The following is a 17,057-nucleotide window of genomic DNA, read 5'->3' as shown; positions in this document are numbered from 1 at the left end:
CAAAGAAAGGCAATGCCAAAGAATGCTCAAACTCCCACACAATTGCACTCATCTCACACACTAGTAAAGAAGTGCTCCAAATTCTTCAAGCCAGGCTTCAAAGTACATGAACTGTGAACTTCCAGATGTTCAAGCTGGTTTTAGAAAAGGCAGAGAAACCAGAGATCAAATCGCTGCAACTGGAGAAAAGCCCACACAGCAACAATGAATAAATAAACAAACATAAAAAATAGATTTCTAGTGCAGGTTTTAAAAGATGCTTTGATAAATGATAGGAAATTCCCTTCTACTTACGTCTTTTTCATTATAAATTGGTGGTGTATTTTATCAGAAAACTTTTCATCTGTTATCATGATGTTTTAAAATTTCTTCTTTTAATATTTGAATTGTATTGATGGATTTTTGTGGATGAAACCAACCACACATTCTTGAAAAAAAATACGTGCATGTGCGTGATATGTGTTCCATTTTATTTACTGATGAATCCTCTTTGTGAATGTTTGTTTAGGAAAACAGAAACCAGGGAAAAAGAGCTTCCTGAGATTTTCCCATTTTGTAGTTTCCGTGTCACCGTTTGGTCTCAGCTTTCTCTGGCGCAGTGAAATGTTTAGTGGAGTGTGCCCTTCCTTCCTTCTCCCCTCTCTGTGTAAGCTGGTGTGAGCTTGGTAGGTGTGTGTACGAGTGTGTGTTTCATGAGTGCCCACGTGTTCAGATGCATTCACCTGTGAAACTCTCTGGACTCAGAGTTCACTTTAACATATAGGACAATTCAGATTTTCTGTTCATCCTTATGTCCATAATTTTGATAAATTTTATTTTTGAGGCTTTTGGTCTGTGTCATCTACATTTTCTACTATAATAGCATGAAGCTGTCCTTCTATGAGGTGTTTACCTTTCTAAAGTCTGAAGGACCTGCCGTCGTGTCCTGATGGCGGTAAAGCAACTCCTTCTCTCTTTCTGACTTGGTCCTTGTGCCTAGCATGTTGAGTGTGATCCACGCCCTCAGGGACAAAGCTTTCTGGCTTTTCTGATTTTCCTCTCCTTGTTTGTCCTCAGTGGTAGCTACCCCTGTCATTGTGGTTTCCCTGTCCCTCCCTTCGTTTGGAGTAATGTGCTGACCTTTTTCAAAATCACTGATAATTGAGAGTCTGTTGCCTTCTTTATAAAATGAGGATATTAATTATCTTTTTTAAGGAAACTGAAACATGCCTTTCAGTTTTTTAGTAATCTGTTTATTTGTGGCTGTGCTGGGTCTTCCCTGCTGCGAGTGGGCTCTCTCTGGTTGCAGCGAGTGGAGGCTGCTGCCTGGCTGTGCACGGCCTGCTCACCCACTGGCTCCCCTCGAGGAACACCGGCTCTGGGCACCAGGGCTTCGGCAGCTGCAGCGCCCCTAGGCTCAGCTGTCTGGCAGCAAGTGGACCAGACCCATGTCCCCTGCATTGGCTGGCAGACTCTTAACCGCTGGGCCACCGGGGGTCCAGGATGCTGTTTCCGAGGGTAGAACCAGTTGACCTGAAAGGGTCCCTGGGGCTCCTGGTGGTCTGTTAGGGGCCCAGGTACTGCTGCTTTTGGTTAGGTGGTGTCCACTCCTGGCAACTCACGTGCCTCCTGGGGTCTGATATCTGTCCCGGGAGCCTGGGGTCGGGTCCTTCCTTGGCTAGCGAATGGCAAGAGTAGCGTACTCACTGGGCTCTGCTGGGGGCTCCCCTGACGGGGGAGACAGGGGTGTGGTCGTCCCCCTTCTGACGGTTGAGTGGTTTACTTGGGCGTAGGTCACGTCCTGGGGGGCTTCAGATGTGGCAGCCTGCGGAGGGGAAGGTGTGTGAGATGGGGCGCCTGGGGGCCTGGAGAGGAGGGACCCATCTGCTGTGCATCTGTCCATCCTTCCCGGAATCCCCCCGACCGGGAGGACAGGGGGGGCGCCTCCTGCCTTAGTGATCTTGGGGCCTCCTGGGGGCCTGCCTCCTGTTGTACTGGAGGGAGACAGTGAGGTAGGACAGGTGCCTCCTGGGTCCGCCGCCCTCCTCCAGCCAGCTCCCTGCTGTGCCCAGAGGAGGTTTGGAACCTCGGGCCAGGTCAGCTCTCTCTCCTGATGGAAACTCCAGGGGCCTCCTGTCACCCGGGAGCCTTGGGTGCTCTGTGCAGCCCTGGTTTCTGTCTGAGCCCGGACCTCTTGCTCATCTGGCCTGGCACACAGCCATCTTCCTGCTAAAGCACGTCCCTTCCACCTCAGGACCTTCCTACCGAGTGTGCCCGCCCGGAGCGCCCAATCCCATCTCTTGATTTACTTTCCTTGTCAGCACCTTGCATTCTGGGACTCCGCCAGCTTGTTGGCGTGGGGCCCCTCTCACCACGAGCTGAGCGCCTGCCGTACCTGCAGGATCTGGGGGGTGGCGCCCGCTCTCCCGCGCCCTTTGCTGGGGGGTGAAGGAGGGGGGCTGGGCCGTGTGGGCCATCCACTGATGCACGCATCCTCATGAGACCTGGGGCTGCACCCCTACACCAGAAGGTTAGCCAGAGGATACGGAGCTGAGAAAGGCGCCCCGAAGGAGGGGCCATGAAGTCATAGGGCAAGGGGAGGGTGGGGTCACAGCAGGACCCAGGGATCTGGGAAGGAGGGGTGGGTGGGCGAGGCTGGAGCTGGGGTGTGAGCACAGCAGCGGCCGCTCGTGCGCTTGGCTGAGTTTGGCAACAGGAGGTCTGTGGTGGCCAAATGGGAGCAAGGGTCTCACCCGATGGTCCAGCTGCAGCCCCACCTCAGAGTGTGTGTCGCTCACGGCAGCATCTGCAGCAGAGCAGAGGGCACTGCTGGGCGGGGTTCCGAGAGCCTCAGGGCTGGAGCCCCCGCCCTGCATCCCAGTGGGTGCTGTGTGCTCCCCCACCCTTCTGAGCATCCCCCTCCACGGCCTCCAGAGGTCTCTCTGCACCCTCCCTACCCTGCACCTGGGGGAGTGCTGTGTGGGGTTTCAGTCCCCAGCCCCGGTACCCCACCCTTCTGAGTGTCCCCCCCCCACTGCCTCCAGAAGTCTCAGAGACCCCCGGGGGGCACCGCCTCTCCTGCTCACAGATGGCCTGGTCCTGGGAGTCTGTGGCTGGGCTGGAGCTGAGGAGGAGACACTGTGTCAGGGGGAGAAGGTGGGGTGCTGTGGGTGGGGCTCTGGGGGTGTCAGGGCGGGGGTTACCTGCTCTGCGGGCCCCTGTCCTCGGGCCCTGGGTCTGCGGCCCCTGTGGGAGGTCGGAAATCAGCCTCGGCCTGGGCTGGGACCCGGGACAGAGGCTCGGCCCCGGGGACGTGGTGCCCACGCCCTCCACGTGGGATTCAGGAGGAGAGAAGGCAGCCTGGGCTCGTGGTGCGTGTGTCAGTTCGTGACATTGAAAAGGAGGGGAATGGCTTAAATGAGTGCACGTGGGTGACAGTGGGTGTTTTTTTCCACTAGATTTTCAGATTTGAGATTCTGGAAAAATTTTTAAATGAAATACCGTTGACTTGTAACATATTAGTTTCAGGCATACAACATATGATTCAATGTTTTTATAGGTTATACTCCATTTAAAGTTATTACGAAATAATTGCTACATTCCCTGTGCTATCCAGTATATCCTTCTTGCTTATTTCATACACAGTAGTCTGTGTCTCTAGTCCACACTCCTCATCTGCCCGACCCCCCGGTAACCATTAGTTATTTTTCCGTATCAAGGACTCTGTTTCTGTTTTTCATATATGTTCCTTTGTATTATTTTCCAGATTCAGTATGTACCAATGCTATCATAAAGCGTTTATGTTCCTCCGAGTTATTTCAGTAAGCGTAGTACTCTCTAGGTTCATGTATGCTGTTGCAAATGGCAGAGTTTCCTTCCTTTTTATGGCTGAGTAATATTCCATTGTATGTATATGTGGATACACACACACACACACACACACACACCACATTTTCTCTATTCATTTCTTGCTGGACAGTTGGGTTGCTGACATATCTTGGCTATTGTAAATTGCCTATATGGATATTGGAATGTTTGTGTCTTTTCAAATTAGTTTTTAGTTTATTGAAACATATAGGCAGCAGTGGATTTGCTGGATCATATGATAATTCTGCTTTTACTTTTTAAGGAACCTCCATATGGTGGGAAAAATTTTTTAAGCTGACTGTTCCCATGTCCTTGGTTTCCCTCTGTCTGATGCCCTAAGGCCTCCAGGGGTCCGAGTCACCCCGTTCCCTACTCACCCAACTTCCTGCGTCTGTCCTGACCCCGGTGGTGGAGGAAGAGAAAGAGGAGGACGAGGAGCAGCAGGACGAAGGTCACCAAGACCCCGATGAGGGCACTCAGGTACCACGTGAGGCCTGGGGCACCAGAGACGCCTGAGTGAGCCAGGGGTGCCGTTTAACTGGGCACCTGCTGTGTGCAGACTCGTGCTGGGGTCTGTGCGTCCATCTCCAGCCCACCCGACCCATTTATAGACGAGGAGACTGAGGCCCAGAGAGGGAGATCACGGGCCCTGGTGACCCAGCCTGGAGGTGGCAGAGCCGGGACTGGAACCAGGGCCGTGGGCACCATGAGCTCCTCTTGAGCTGGCCCCCAGGAGGAAACCAGCTTTCTGCTCTGGGGGGCCCTCACCTGCAGGGGGCTGTCCGAGGGTCTCAGCTGGAGCTGAGGGTCCTCCCTTGTCCCCTCCCCTCCCCCACCGCAGCGGGGGCGGGGGGAGGGGCGGGCTGCGTGGAGGGGCCTCTGGGTCCTCCCCTCCCTCCCCACACGCTGCAGTGGAGGGAACAGGCCCCCCACAGTCACCTCCTCGGGGGCTCCCTGTGCTCCTCGCCCGATGTGGGGTCACACCCAGGTCAGAACTGAGGAAATCTAAGATCTGGGGCACGGGTCTCTCCTTTTACACCGGGAGAAGCTGAGGCCCGCACGGGGGTGTGGTGACGGTGAGGGAGTCCACATCAGTGTCTCCAGAGGCGCCTGAACCGGGGGCATAACTCAGCCCTGCTCCTCCCCAGACCCGCCACCACGTTCCCAAGAGCCTGCTCCCCTCTCTGCAGTGTCAGACTCCACTGAGGGGTGGAGCTGATGGAACTGATGCCAAGAGGCCCCTGGGGGTCAGGAAGGGGGCGGGGGCGGAGCCGCTTTCCCTCTCTGCAGCCCTGCTACCCCAGCCTGGGCCCCCCGACCCCTGGCCCTTCACCCGGCAGCCCAGAGCCCCTGCAGCCTGTGTTTCCCGTTGATGACCTGAGGGGGCATTAGATCTTCCGGCTCCCACACCGCCCTGGGCTGGGCTGTCTCCCCTGAGCACAGAGCCCCGAGAAGCCATAGGTTCGGATCTGGGTCTGTGGCAGGGAGAATGGGATCTTGGGAGGTTGAGCCCAGGAAGGGGTGCCCTGGGCTGACCCGGGGTCCCCACCTCACTCCCCTCTGCCCTGCACGGCCCTGTGGCCTCCCCAAGACCCTCGCACTGCCCACCTGCCCCTCCGGGACCCCAGTGCGGGAGGAAGGGGCGGGGCGCGGGCTCCGAGGCCCCTCCCCCAGGAGGCCCTCGCTCAGCGCCCCCTCCTCCACCACCGTCCTGGGCTCTCAGGGCAGAGCCTGGAGCTGCTGAGTTGACGGACAGACTGGGCCTCACCTGAGACCACGAGCGCCAGGGGCTCACTGGGCTGTGACAGCAGGTAGGGGTCTGTGCTGAGTGAGCGGTAGCACCTGTAGGTGCCCCTGTGAGCTGAAGTCACAGGGCTTAAGGAGAACTCGGCCTGGTACCGCCCGTCTTGGTCCTGGGAGCGCAGACGCAGGGGGCGATGGGCTGCCCCCTCCTTGAACAGAAGGAAAGTGTCCGTCCTCTCTCCTGACTGACACATCAGGGTCACGGTCTCCCCCAGGGCCACCGAGGGGCCCGGCCGCACCGAGAGGGAGGGTCTGTCTCTGAGCCGTCCTGCAGAGAGGAAGGGGGTGCGGGCGCTGGGCCTGGTTCTGGCGAGACTTCGCGGGCCTCTCTGGCCCATCAGCGCTGTCTCTGTTTCTCCGAGTCTCTCCGCTCCCCCTACCCCGTCTGTGTCCCTCCCTGGGACCCCTCCCCCTGGTCCCAGCATCACCCCTGGGGCTCCCTGGTGGGGCCTGTGCAGAGTCTGGCCCCCGACTGACCTGCTGGCTCTTCTCCTGCCACCAGCAGCTCCAGGGGCTCACTGGGGGCCGACCACTCGGAGGAGAGGCCGTGTCCACCGTAGCATCTGTACCGGCCCCTGTGGACGGTGCCCACCGGGCCCAGGGGGAAGTCGGCCTGAGAGAGCCCCCCCTGGGGCCTCTGGGCAGGGCGCTGGGGGAGGTCCTGTCCCCCCACCTTGGACAGAGCGAATCTGGTGTAGCCAACGTCAGAGCGGCACTGGAGGGTCAGGTTCTGTCCAGAGGTGATGACAGGGCCCTGTGGGGTCAGGAGGGAGGGCTTCCCAGACTGCCCTGGGGAAAGACACGCACTGGGTTGTAGGGACTTCTTCCCCCATGAATGCCCCTCTCCCAGCCTGGCCTCAGGCCTCGCCGTGTCTCAGTCTGTGTGTCTGTCCTCTGAGCCCCACGCTCCTCTCCCCACCCTCTCACAGGGCTCGCCTGGGAGCAGAGACCCCAGTACGTTGTCTTGTCTGCACAAATGTATGGGGTGAGGACGGGATTCCTCACCTGAGACCAGGAGCTCCATGGGGTCGCTGGGGGCTGACCACACCCTGGGGGTATCCCTGTAAAAGCTGTAGCATCTGAACGTCCACCCGTGCCCGGGAGTCACAGGGCCCACAGGGAACAGGGCCTGGGTCTGCCCGTCAGTTCGTTGCTCTCCATCCAGGGTCCAAGAGGACTCATCTTCTCCTTCCTTGGTCAGAAGGAATCTGTTAAATCCCTGACTGGGGCCACACTGGAGGGTCACGTTCCCTCCCGACATCACCACAGGGCTCGGTAGGGCTGAGAGGCTGGGTTTGCTGTAGGATCCTAGGAGAGAAGGAGGCAGCCTGTTCCGTGAGGCTCCCACCCTCCTCCCGCCCAGGGCTGCGCTGGGAGAGGGACAGCCCCTGAGAGCAGACCCCCTCCCGAGGGCAGAGCCCGAGGCCCCCGAGTGTCCGTCACCTGTCACCACCAGCTCCAGGGGGTCACTGCGCTCTGACCAGCCAGTGAGGGTGCTGTGGTAGCACTGATAGCTCCCTGTGTGGTCCTCTCCCATGTGTTGGATGGAGAACTTGGCCTTGTCCCGGGGCTCCAGGGAATTCTGTCTGACCCAGAGAATCAGGCTTCCCTCTTTATCCAGATGGAACTCCTGGGCCCCCAGGGTCCCCCGACACCAGATGGTCACGGGGCTCCCCCAGGGGACCACAGAGCCCGGCTCAGCCCAGATGATGGGTTTGGGGAGGGTCCCTGGAAGGAAATCAGAGGCGGGCTCACCAGGCGTCCCCCCCAGGCCCCGGCTCTCAGCCCAGACCTCCCAGACTCCCCCTCCGTGAGCCCTGAGATGCCCTCCCTGTACCCGTAGCCTGGGGGTGACCTTGTCCCCACGAGAGGAGGGAGCTGGGCCCTGGGACAGACTCACCGGCCTGCACCTGGGTCCTCAGGCCCACACTCAGCCCTGGAAGAGAGCACCCGGTGAGAGGTTGCCCTCAGCCCTGAGCAGTGCCTCTCCACCCTGGGAGTCTCCTAGGCCCTGGGGTCCCCTGACGGAGCAGGCTGGCTGGGGGGTCCCTCCAGACCAGGGCTCCCCCTGCCCCTCCCATCTCACCAAGGCAGAGCAGGGCGGGGAGCACAGGGGCCATGGCGTCTCCTCCCTGCGGTCCAGTCTGTGAGGATGGAGGAGACCTGGGTGTCCTCCGGACAGACCGACCACAGGGTGTGTCCTCTCCGGGGCTGGGGCTTCCTGTCATGCAGCTGTCACTTCAGCGTCCCTGCAGGAAGGGGAACAGCCTCTTCTTGAAAGCGGGCGTTGTTCCCGTGACAGTCCCAGGGTGTTCCTGAGACGCCTGTTTCAGGTGTGGGCAAGCAGGGCACGTCCTTCCCTCTGAAGGCCTCGCCTCAGGCTCTGCTTCCTCCTCTGCCCACCCATCAGGAGGTCCCTGTGGGGTCCTCACCGTGGATGGGTCACCAGGCCCTGGAGATGCTTCAGAGAGGATGCCAACCCCTGCTGCCCGCAGGACTCATCCCCAGAGACACACTTTTTTTTAAATTGGAGGATCATTACTTTACAATATGGTGCTGGTTCTGCCATACATCAGCATGAATCAGCCATGTGTGTCACATGCCCTCCCTCTAGAACCTCCCTCCCCTCTAGGTTGTACAGAGCCCTGTGTGAGCTCACTGAGTCACAGGGCACATTCCCCCGTGGTCTGTTTTACACATGCTAGTGTGCGCATTTCCATGCTACTCTCACCATTCGTCCCACCCTCTCCCTCCCCTCTGTGTCCACAAGTCTGCTCTTTATGAGGGACAAACGATCAGAGTGTCCCTGGGCTCAGTGGAGTCCATGTGGCCAAGAGCCCAGAGGAGGCTTCAGGGAATAAGGAAGGAAATTGACTCCTCCACTGCCCCGGAGTGTGGGTTTCCCCCATCGAAGCCCCCTTCGGGGCGTCTCTCTGTATCGCATGACCGTCCAGCCCGCCTTCCTGGGAACAAGCCCCTGGGTGCTTCCTGCCTCCTCAGGGCCCCGGAGTCCTTGGGCACATTCTCCTCCCGATCTTGTCGTCACCTGCAAGCTTTAGTGGGTATTGATTAGGGTCAGAGCTCTCACTCTGTTGGAAAACAGATGCTCCTGTAAACGTGTGCCTGCTTCTCATGTACCTGGGGCAACGGTGCCCTTTCTCTGCGCCTGAGGTTCCTCCTCTGCCTGTTGTCCCAACACCAGCTCTCAGAGGGGCTGCAGGCTCTTGCTGCCGTCATCATGGTCAATTTCAAGACGACGGGACAGCAGGAGAGGGTGGACGTGAAGGGCTGCGGGCTGAGACTGCACCGAAGGGGGTGAGTGTGGTGCCCACCCAGAGCCTCCTCTGCTCCTAACACTGAGATGTGCTCTGGAGAGTGTTTTAGAAACACGTAGCCACAGACAAGGGCAGAAAGAAAGTTCCCCAAATGGAGGGGAACCACAGCAAAGCAGGAGAGGTAGGCGGTGTGGCCCCGGCGGCGGGGATCATCTCGGGGTCGGAGAAAGTTTTCCACCCATGTGGACACACAGAGGGAACCATGGTTACAGAAAAATAAAGGGAGGCAAGCACATGGATTATTTTGCAGAGGAACAGGTGGTCACTGAAAAGAGGTGAAAATTTTCAACGTGAACAATCCAGTAGATTGAACACGTTAAAAAGTCATGCAGCCAAGAAGGCAGCTGAGCGGCCCCGTATGAAGTCGGAGCATAGCATTGAGGAAATGGTCCAGAGTGCAGCACAGAGTGCAGACAGGGAGATTCAGGAGAGGCGGGCCTGTGCTGAGGGCCAGTGTGGTATCTGTCGTAAGTGTCAGATGGGAAGACGCTCACGACAGACGGCAACGGCTGAGGAAGCAAATAACGGAGCCTCCTTTACTGAGGAGAACCGACCTGTGAAGGGCTGGGACTCATGCGTGTGCACGTGACACCCGAGGGCCGCCTCGCTGGGCCTCTGACTGAGACTCGGCGCTGCTTACTTAGGGGCCCGGGCGGGATCAGCCGCCAGGGATCCAGACACGGCACACTTGAGCTAAAGACTCCACACCCTGCAACGGAGAGCCTGTGTGCCACAGTGACCTCAACAAATAGGTTACTTAACGTCATATTTTTAAAAATAAATGGAAGTAACATCTGTATCTTGACCTTTCATAGTAAACTGAGAGACTGCAGGTTAAATATAAAAAGTATTTCGCACTGAATTATAGAATTTGAAACAGTTAATTCTAAGTAAATTTCAACTGGAAAAAAAAAAAAAAAATCAAGGCCGACTGGACTGAGGCCCTAAGAATAATGTCCTGAAACTACTTCCTGTGGAAAACGCAGATTATCAAGAGAATGAGCAGCCCACTGGGAGCAGACTGCCCCCTACCAAAAGGGGGCGCTATGGGATACTGGAGCCATGCGGTCAGGGAATTAACCAGGAAGACTTCCCCTGAGTCGGAGCACTTGCAAGGGGCAGAGTGAGAGCTTCATGCAGAGCACATCCCCAGCTTCCAGGAGGTTCAGCCTCCCAGTGTGGGCCGTGCCTCAGCCTCAACCCGCCAAGTCCTGAGAGAGGAGTTGGGCTCTGGGGGCATGGGGCCCTTAACCTTCACAAGCGTTTTCCTGTCCTAGTACTTGAGTCACACGCTGGATTCCAAATAGGAAGTGTTCTCAAGCAACTTGATAAAAAGAGAATGAGCGTGAAAGAAGGCATTTCCAGAGGTGCAAGTTCTTGGATATTGACGGTTTTCACACAGAAAGGAATGCTAAGAGATGGCAGAGAGACAGTGAGATACAACAGAGAGGAACGCATGTCTGAAAATGAGCTTTGGAAAAGTACACAGACACACACTTGCACGCACAAACACACCCACACGTGTGGATGGAGAGAGACGTGCGCATGCCCACACACGTGTATATGAGTGCCCAGAGTTCAGGTGAAGTACCGTTAGAACTTTGTCTTTTCTAGAGGAGGAGGAGAATGCATACATGTTCAGAAATAAAAATGTAAATACGTATTTTAAGCATGAGAGCAAGTGCGAAAATCAGAAATGGAATAACTCCCAATGTGCCTGGTATAATTAAATGAAAGAAAACCTTTTCAGCTTTACTGAGGTATAATTGACAAAACTGATGCTGTAAAGAGCTATATTGCATAGGAACCTGGAATGTTAGGTCCATGAATCAAGGCAAATTGGAAGTGGTCAAACAGGAGATGGCAAGAGTGAACGTCGACATTCTAGGAATCAGCGAACTAAAAGGGACTGAAATGGGTGAATTTAACTCAGATGACCATTATATCCACTACTGTGGGCAGGAATCCCTCAGAAGAAATGGAGTAGCCATCATGGTCAACAAGAGAGTCTGAAATGCAGTACTTGGATGCAATCTCAAAAACGACAGAATGATTTCTGTTCATTTCCAAGGCAAACCATTCAGTATCACAGTAATCCAAGTCTATGTCAAAACCAGTAATGCTGAAGAAGCTGAATGATTGTATGAAGCCTTACAAGACCTTTTAGAACTAACACCCCCCAAATTATGTCCTTTTCATTATAGGGGACTGGAATGCAAATATAGGATGTCAAGAAACTCCTGGAGTAACAGGCAAATTTGGCCTTGGAGTACAGAATGAAGCAGGGCAACAGCTAATAGAGTTTTGCCAAGAGAAAGCATTGATCATAGCAAACACCCTCTTCCAACAACACAAGAGAAGACTCTACACATGGACATCACCAGATGGTCAACACCAAAATCAGGTTGATTATATTCTTTGCAGCCAAAGATGGAGAAGCTCTATACAGTCAGCAAAAACAAGATCAGGAGCTGACTGTGGCTCAGATCATGAACTCCTTATTGCCAAATTCAGACTTAAATTGAAGAAAGTAGGGAAAACCACTAGACCATTCAGGTATGACCTAAATCAAATCCCTTATGATTATACAGTGGAAGTGAAAAATAGATTTAAGGGACTAGATCTGATAGACAGACTGCGTGATGAACTATGGACTGAGGTTCATGACTTTGTACAGGAGACAGGGATTAAGACCATCCCCATGGAAAAGAAATGCAAAAAAGCAAAATGGCTGTCTGAGGAGGCCTTACAAATAGCTGTGAAAAGAGAAGTGAAAAGCAAAGGAGAAAAGGAAAGATATTCCCATCTGAATGCAAAGTTCCAAAAAATAGCAAGGAGAGCTAAAAAAGCCTTCCTCAGCAATCAGTGCAAACAAATAGAGGAAAACAACATAATGGAAAAGACTAGAGATCTCTTTAAGAAAATTAGAGATACCAAGGGGCATTTCATGCAAAGATGGGCACAATAAAGGACAGAAATGGTATGGACCTAACAGAAGCAGAAGATATTAAGAGGTGGCAAGAATATACAGAAGACCTGTACAAAACAGATCTTCATGACTCAGATAGTCATGATGGTGTGATCACTCACCTAGAGCCACACATCCTGGAATGTGAAGTGAAGTGGGCCTTAGGAAGCATCACTACAAACAAAGCTAGTGGAGGTGATAGAATTCCAGTTCAGCTATTCCAAATCCTGAAAGATGATGCTGTGAAAGTGCTGCACTCAATATGCCAGCAAAGTTGGAAAACTCGGCAGTGGCCACAGGACTGGAAAAGGTCAGTTTTCATTCCAATCCCAAAGAAAGGCAATACCAAAGAATGCTCAAACTCCCGCACAATTGCAGTCATCTCACACACTAGTAAAGAAGTGCTCCAAATTCTCCAAGCCAGGCTTCAAAGTACGTGAACAATGAACTTCCAGATGTTCAAGCTGATTTTAGAAAAGGCAGAGAAACCAGAGATCAAGTTGCCAGCATTCGCTGGATCATTGAAAAAGCAAGAGAGTTCCAGAAAAACCATCTATTTCTGCTTTATTGACTATGCCAAAGCCTTTGACTGTGTGGATCACAATAAAATGTGGAAAATTCTGAAAGAGATGAGAATACCATATCATCTGACCTGTCTCTTGAGAAACCTGTATGCAGGTCAGGAAGCAGCAGTTAGAACTGGACATGGAACAACAGACTGGTTCCAAATAGGAAAAGGAGTATGTCAAGGCTGTATATTGTCACCCTGCTTAATTAACTTATATGCAGAGTACATCATGAGAAACCCTGGACTGGATGAAACAAGCTGGAATCGTGATTGCTGGGAGAAATATCAATGATCTCAGATATGCAGACGACACCACCCTTATGGCAGAAAGTAAAGAGGAACTAAAAAGCCTCTTGATGAAAGTGAAAGAGGAGAGTGAAACAGTTGGCTTTAAGGTCAACATTCAGAAAACTACGATCATGGCATCTGGTCCCATCACTTCATGGGGAATAGATGGGGAAACAGTGGAAACAGGGTCAGACTTTATTTTTTGGGCTCCAAAATCACTGCAGATGGTGATTGAAGCCATGAAATTAAAAGACGCTTACTCCTTGGAAGGAAAGTTATGACCAACCTAGGTAGCATATTCAAAAGCAGAGACATTACTTTGCCAACAAAGGTCGGTCTAGTCAAGGCTATGGTTTTTCCAGTGGTCATGTATGGATGTGACAGTTGGACTCTGAAGAAAGCTGAGTGCCGAAGAATTGATGCTTTTGAACTGTGGTGTTGGAGAAGACTCTTGAGAGTCCCTTGGACTGCAAGGAGGTCCAACCAGTCCATTCTGAAGGAGATCAGTCCTGGGTGTTCATTGGAAGAACTGATGCTAAAGCTGAAACTCCAATAGTTTGGCCACCTAATGCAAAGAGCTGACTCATTGGAAAAGATCCTGATGCTGGGAAAGATTGAGGGCAGGAGGAGAAGGGGACTACAGAGGATGAGATGGTTGGATGCATCACGGACTCAATGGACATGAGTTTGGGTAAACTCCGGGAGTGCTGATGGACAGGGAGGACTGGCCTGCTGCGATCCATGGGGTCACAAAGAGTCAGACACGACTGAGTGACTGAACTGAACTGCACTGAATTGACAAAAATTGTATCTGTTCCACATGCACAGCTTGACGTTGTGACTTCTGTCTATGCTGTGAAATAAGTACCGCCGTCATGCCAATTATAGTTAGTGTGTCCATCAGCTCCCGTAGTTCACCTTGGTCTGCGGGTCTGCTGAGGACACTTCCGGGCTACACTCTGAGCGGGATTGAGTCTACAGTAGAGTTCGGTCAGCTCTAGTCACATCGCTGCACATCAGGTGTCCAGAACTTATGGTCGGCATCCCTGAAACTTTGTTCCCCGTGACCAGCACCTCCCCGTTATCCCCTTCCCAGCCTCTGGGGACTACGTTCTCCTCCGTCTCTCCGAATCTGTTTTAGATTCCACAGGTTAGTGAGCTCCTGCTGCGTTTGCCTGCCTGTGTCTGGCTTACTTTACTCGGCTTAATGTCCTCCGGTTTCACCCATGTTGTCTCAAAAGGAGGATTTCCTTAGTTAAAAGGCTGAGTGAGACTCCACTGTGTGTGTGTGTGTGTGTGTGTGTGTGTGTGTGTGTGTGTGTGTGTCTGGCATTTTCTTTGTGCATTTATCTATCGACAGACATCCAGGTTGTGGCCGCATCCTGCTACTGGGAACAACACTGCAGAACACAGGAGTGCAGATACATCTGTGAGGTCCTTGCTTCCTCTTCTTTGGATACGTACCCCGGAGTGGAATTGCTGGGTCATGTGGTAGTTCTGCTTTTAGTTTCTTAAGGAAACTCCACACTGCTTTCCACGGTGGCTGCACCGATGCCTTCCCAACCACCATGCACAAGGTTCTCTTCCCTCTGCATTTTGGCACCACCTGTCTTTTTCCTGGGAGTCGAGTGTGTGTAACACGTGCAGTGACATCTCACTGGCTCTGGCGTGTGCTCTCCTGAGGACTGGTGGATGTTGAGCGCCTTTCCATTTCCCGTTTGGTCATTTGGACGTCGTCTTTTGAGAGATACCTGTTCAGGTCCTGTGCCCATTTAAAAACCGGGTTGGTGTTACTTTGGGTTGACTTGTGTGAGCTCCTTGTATATTTGAGAAGTAGCTCCTTATCAGATGTGTGGTTTGCACACATCTTCTCCCATTGCACCCATTGCCTTTCCTGTGACTGTTTCCTTTGTTGTGTGGGTTTTATTTACCGGACTCCCCCTGGTCTGGTTCTGTCTTTGCTGCCTGTGCTTTGGGTGTCGTATCCAAAGAACCCTTGTCCACACCATGTCACGACGCGCCCCCTGTGTCTTCCTCTTGTTCTTTCATGGTTCCAGGCCCTGTGTCTCTGCTGCGTTTTGAGATGATTTCACTTATAGTTTGAGCTGAGGGTCCAGCTTCACCCTCCTGCCTGCTGTCATCTGGCTCTTCCAGCACCGTTTATTGAAGGGATTTTCCCATTGTGTTCTGGGCACCCCAGTGGAAGATCAGTTCACTGAAGCTCTTTAAGACAATTACTGTTATCTACCTCTTCCAGCAGGAGAAGGCCACGGCACCCCATTCCAGTACTATGGCCTGGAGCATCCCATGGACGGAGGAGCCTGGTAGGCTGCAGTCCATGGGGTCGCATAGAGTCAGACACGACTGAGCGACTTCACTTTCACATTTCACTTTCATGCATTGAAGAAGGAAATGGCAGCCCCTTCCAGTGTTCTTGCCTGGAGAATCCCAGCGACGGGGGAGCCTGGCAGGCTGCCGTCTATGGGGTTGCACAGAGTCGGACACAACTGAAGCAACTTAGCAGCAGCAACAGCAGAAGCAGCTCTTCCAGCACCGTTTATTGAAGGCAGTGTCCTTTACCATTCTCTGTTCTTGGCACCTTGTGGAAGATCAATTCACTGAGCTGCTTCGGGACAACTGTTTTCCATGATAAGGGAGCTCATAGATCTCCCGTTTTCTTGCCATTTCTCTGCTTCCCTGGGCAGAGTCATGGTTCCCGATTCTCAGTGTTTCTTGTGGCTCTGCTTTGCTGTCTGTGCGCTGGGAGAAGCAGCCGCCTCCTCTTGGATATATGGTGGGATTTTGCCCCCAGCCCAGTTAGAGATTCTGGACCTCGGAGACGTGCTCTGTGGACATGAGGCTCCCCCACACTCCCGTCCGGGGAACGATGCTGTGCCCCCGCCCCGTTGTGCCCCTGCCCTGAAGGAGAAGTCTGAGGACCCCGTGCTCCTCTAAGCCCCGAGGCGGAGCCGGCCGCACAGAGCCCCGTCCCTTCTCTTCCTGCTTTGTGGCCCCAAGTGTGTCTGTGGCCTGGTGCTCTCGTGAGCTGAGCAGCGAGGCGGTCTCTGAGGCAGCGGCCTGGAGCCTGGGGACGTGGCGCGGCTGTATCCACTGTCCTCCTGAGGAGGAGGGGCCTGGGCCCAAGGAGGGTCCTCTCAGCGCTGAGCTCTGCCAGCTTGTGGGAGGGGAGACAGGGAAACAGAACCTCCTCCGTTTATCCTTTTGAAGTGGTTCTTCTTGCTTTTTTTGCTCATCCAAGGTGTTGCAGCTCACTAGCTGGATTCTTCAGCTTGCTTAAAGGTCATTAGGCCCAAATAATCCCGGTTTATAAGTGTTTCCGTGCGAGATGAGGGCTGGGACTTCCCGATCTGCCATCTTGCTTAAAGCGCTGATTAAAATTTCTGAAATGTGTCACAGTGAGGCCAGAAATGGAAAACAGAAACGATAGTTAACTAGTGTGCGTGCTCAGTCACTACAGCCACGTCTGGCTCTTTGCGACCCCACGGCCTGTAGACTGCCACGCCCCTCTGTGCACGGGATTCACCAGGCAGGAATACTGGAGGGGGTGGCCATGACCTCCTCCAGGGGATCTTCCCCACCCGGGGATTGAACCCAAGTCTCTTACGTCTCCTGCACTGGCAGGGGGCTCTTCACCCCTAGTGCCCCCTGGGAAGCCCTGATAGTCCACATACACAGGGAAAACCGAGAAGAGTAAGCAGGTATCTTGCGCTGTTTTTGAATGAGAGAAACGGAGTGATGGTAGGCTGCACTCGGGCTCCCCAGGCGGCTCAGTGGTAAAGAATCTGCCTGCCAGCACAGGACGTGCAGAGACTCACGTTTGATCCCTGGGTGGGGAAGATCCCCTGGAGAAGGACATGGAAGCCCACCTCAGTATTCTTACCTGGAGAATCCATGCCCAGACCAGCCTGGCAGGCTACTGTCTGTGGAGTCACAAAGAGTTGGACATGACTGAGCACAAGCGCGGGCACACAGACACACACACACACACACACACACACGAAGAGACTGCAGACCCAGACAACCCACCTGCCCACTCCCCAGACCAGGTGCCCCCTCCCTCGGTTCTGCAGTTTGTGTGTGCAGTCTTCAGGGTTTTGTAAATGCAGTATCACGTCATCTGCATACAGGGACAGTTTTGCCTCCTTCCTGCCCCAAGTTGAATCCTTTTTTTTTTTCTTGCCTGATTGCTATGACTAGGACTTCCAGTGGTATGTTGAACACAAATGGT

At 53.7% G+C, this 17,057-nt stretch overlaps 1 protein-coding gene across 1 annotated transcript in view; it reads right to left on the bottom strand.

Annotated features, from left to right (window-relative positions):
- Window positions 1-17,057, bottom strand: part of LOC109572041 (leukocyte immunoglobulin-like receptor subfamily B member 5) — a gene marked incomplete in the record, with an annotated part of 242,862 nt that overhangs the window by 27,572 nt on the left and 198,233 nt on the right. Inside the window, 3 exon segments of the mRNA XM_070771810.1 lie at window positions 3,066-3,103; window positions 3,183-3,225; window positions 4,224-4,340. Of these exon segments, the coding sequence (XP_070627911.1) occupies window positions 3,066-3,103; window positions 3,183-3,225; window positions 4,224-4,340 (198 nt within the window).

Source organism: Bos indicus, chromosome 18, assembly GCF_029378745.1.
Source record: "Bos indicus isolate NIAB-ARS_2022 breed Sahiwal x Tharparkar chromosome 18, NIAB-ARS_B.indTharparkar_mat_pri_1.0, whole genome shotgun sequence".
Taxonomy (NCBI): Eukaryota; Metazoa; Chordata; class Mammalia; order Artiodactyla; family Bovidae; genus Bos; species Bos indicus.
The sequence above is the reverse complement of the archived record's forward strand: the minus strand, read 5'-3'. Positions and strand labels throughout refer to the sequence as shown.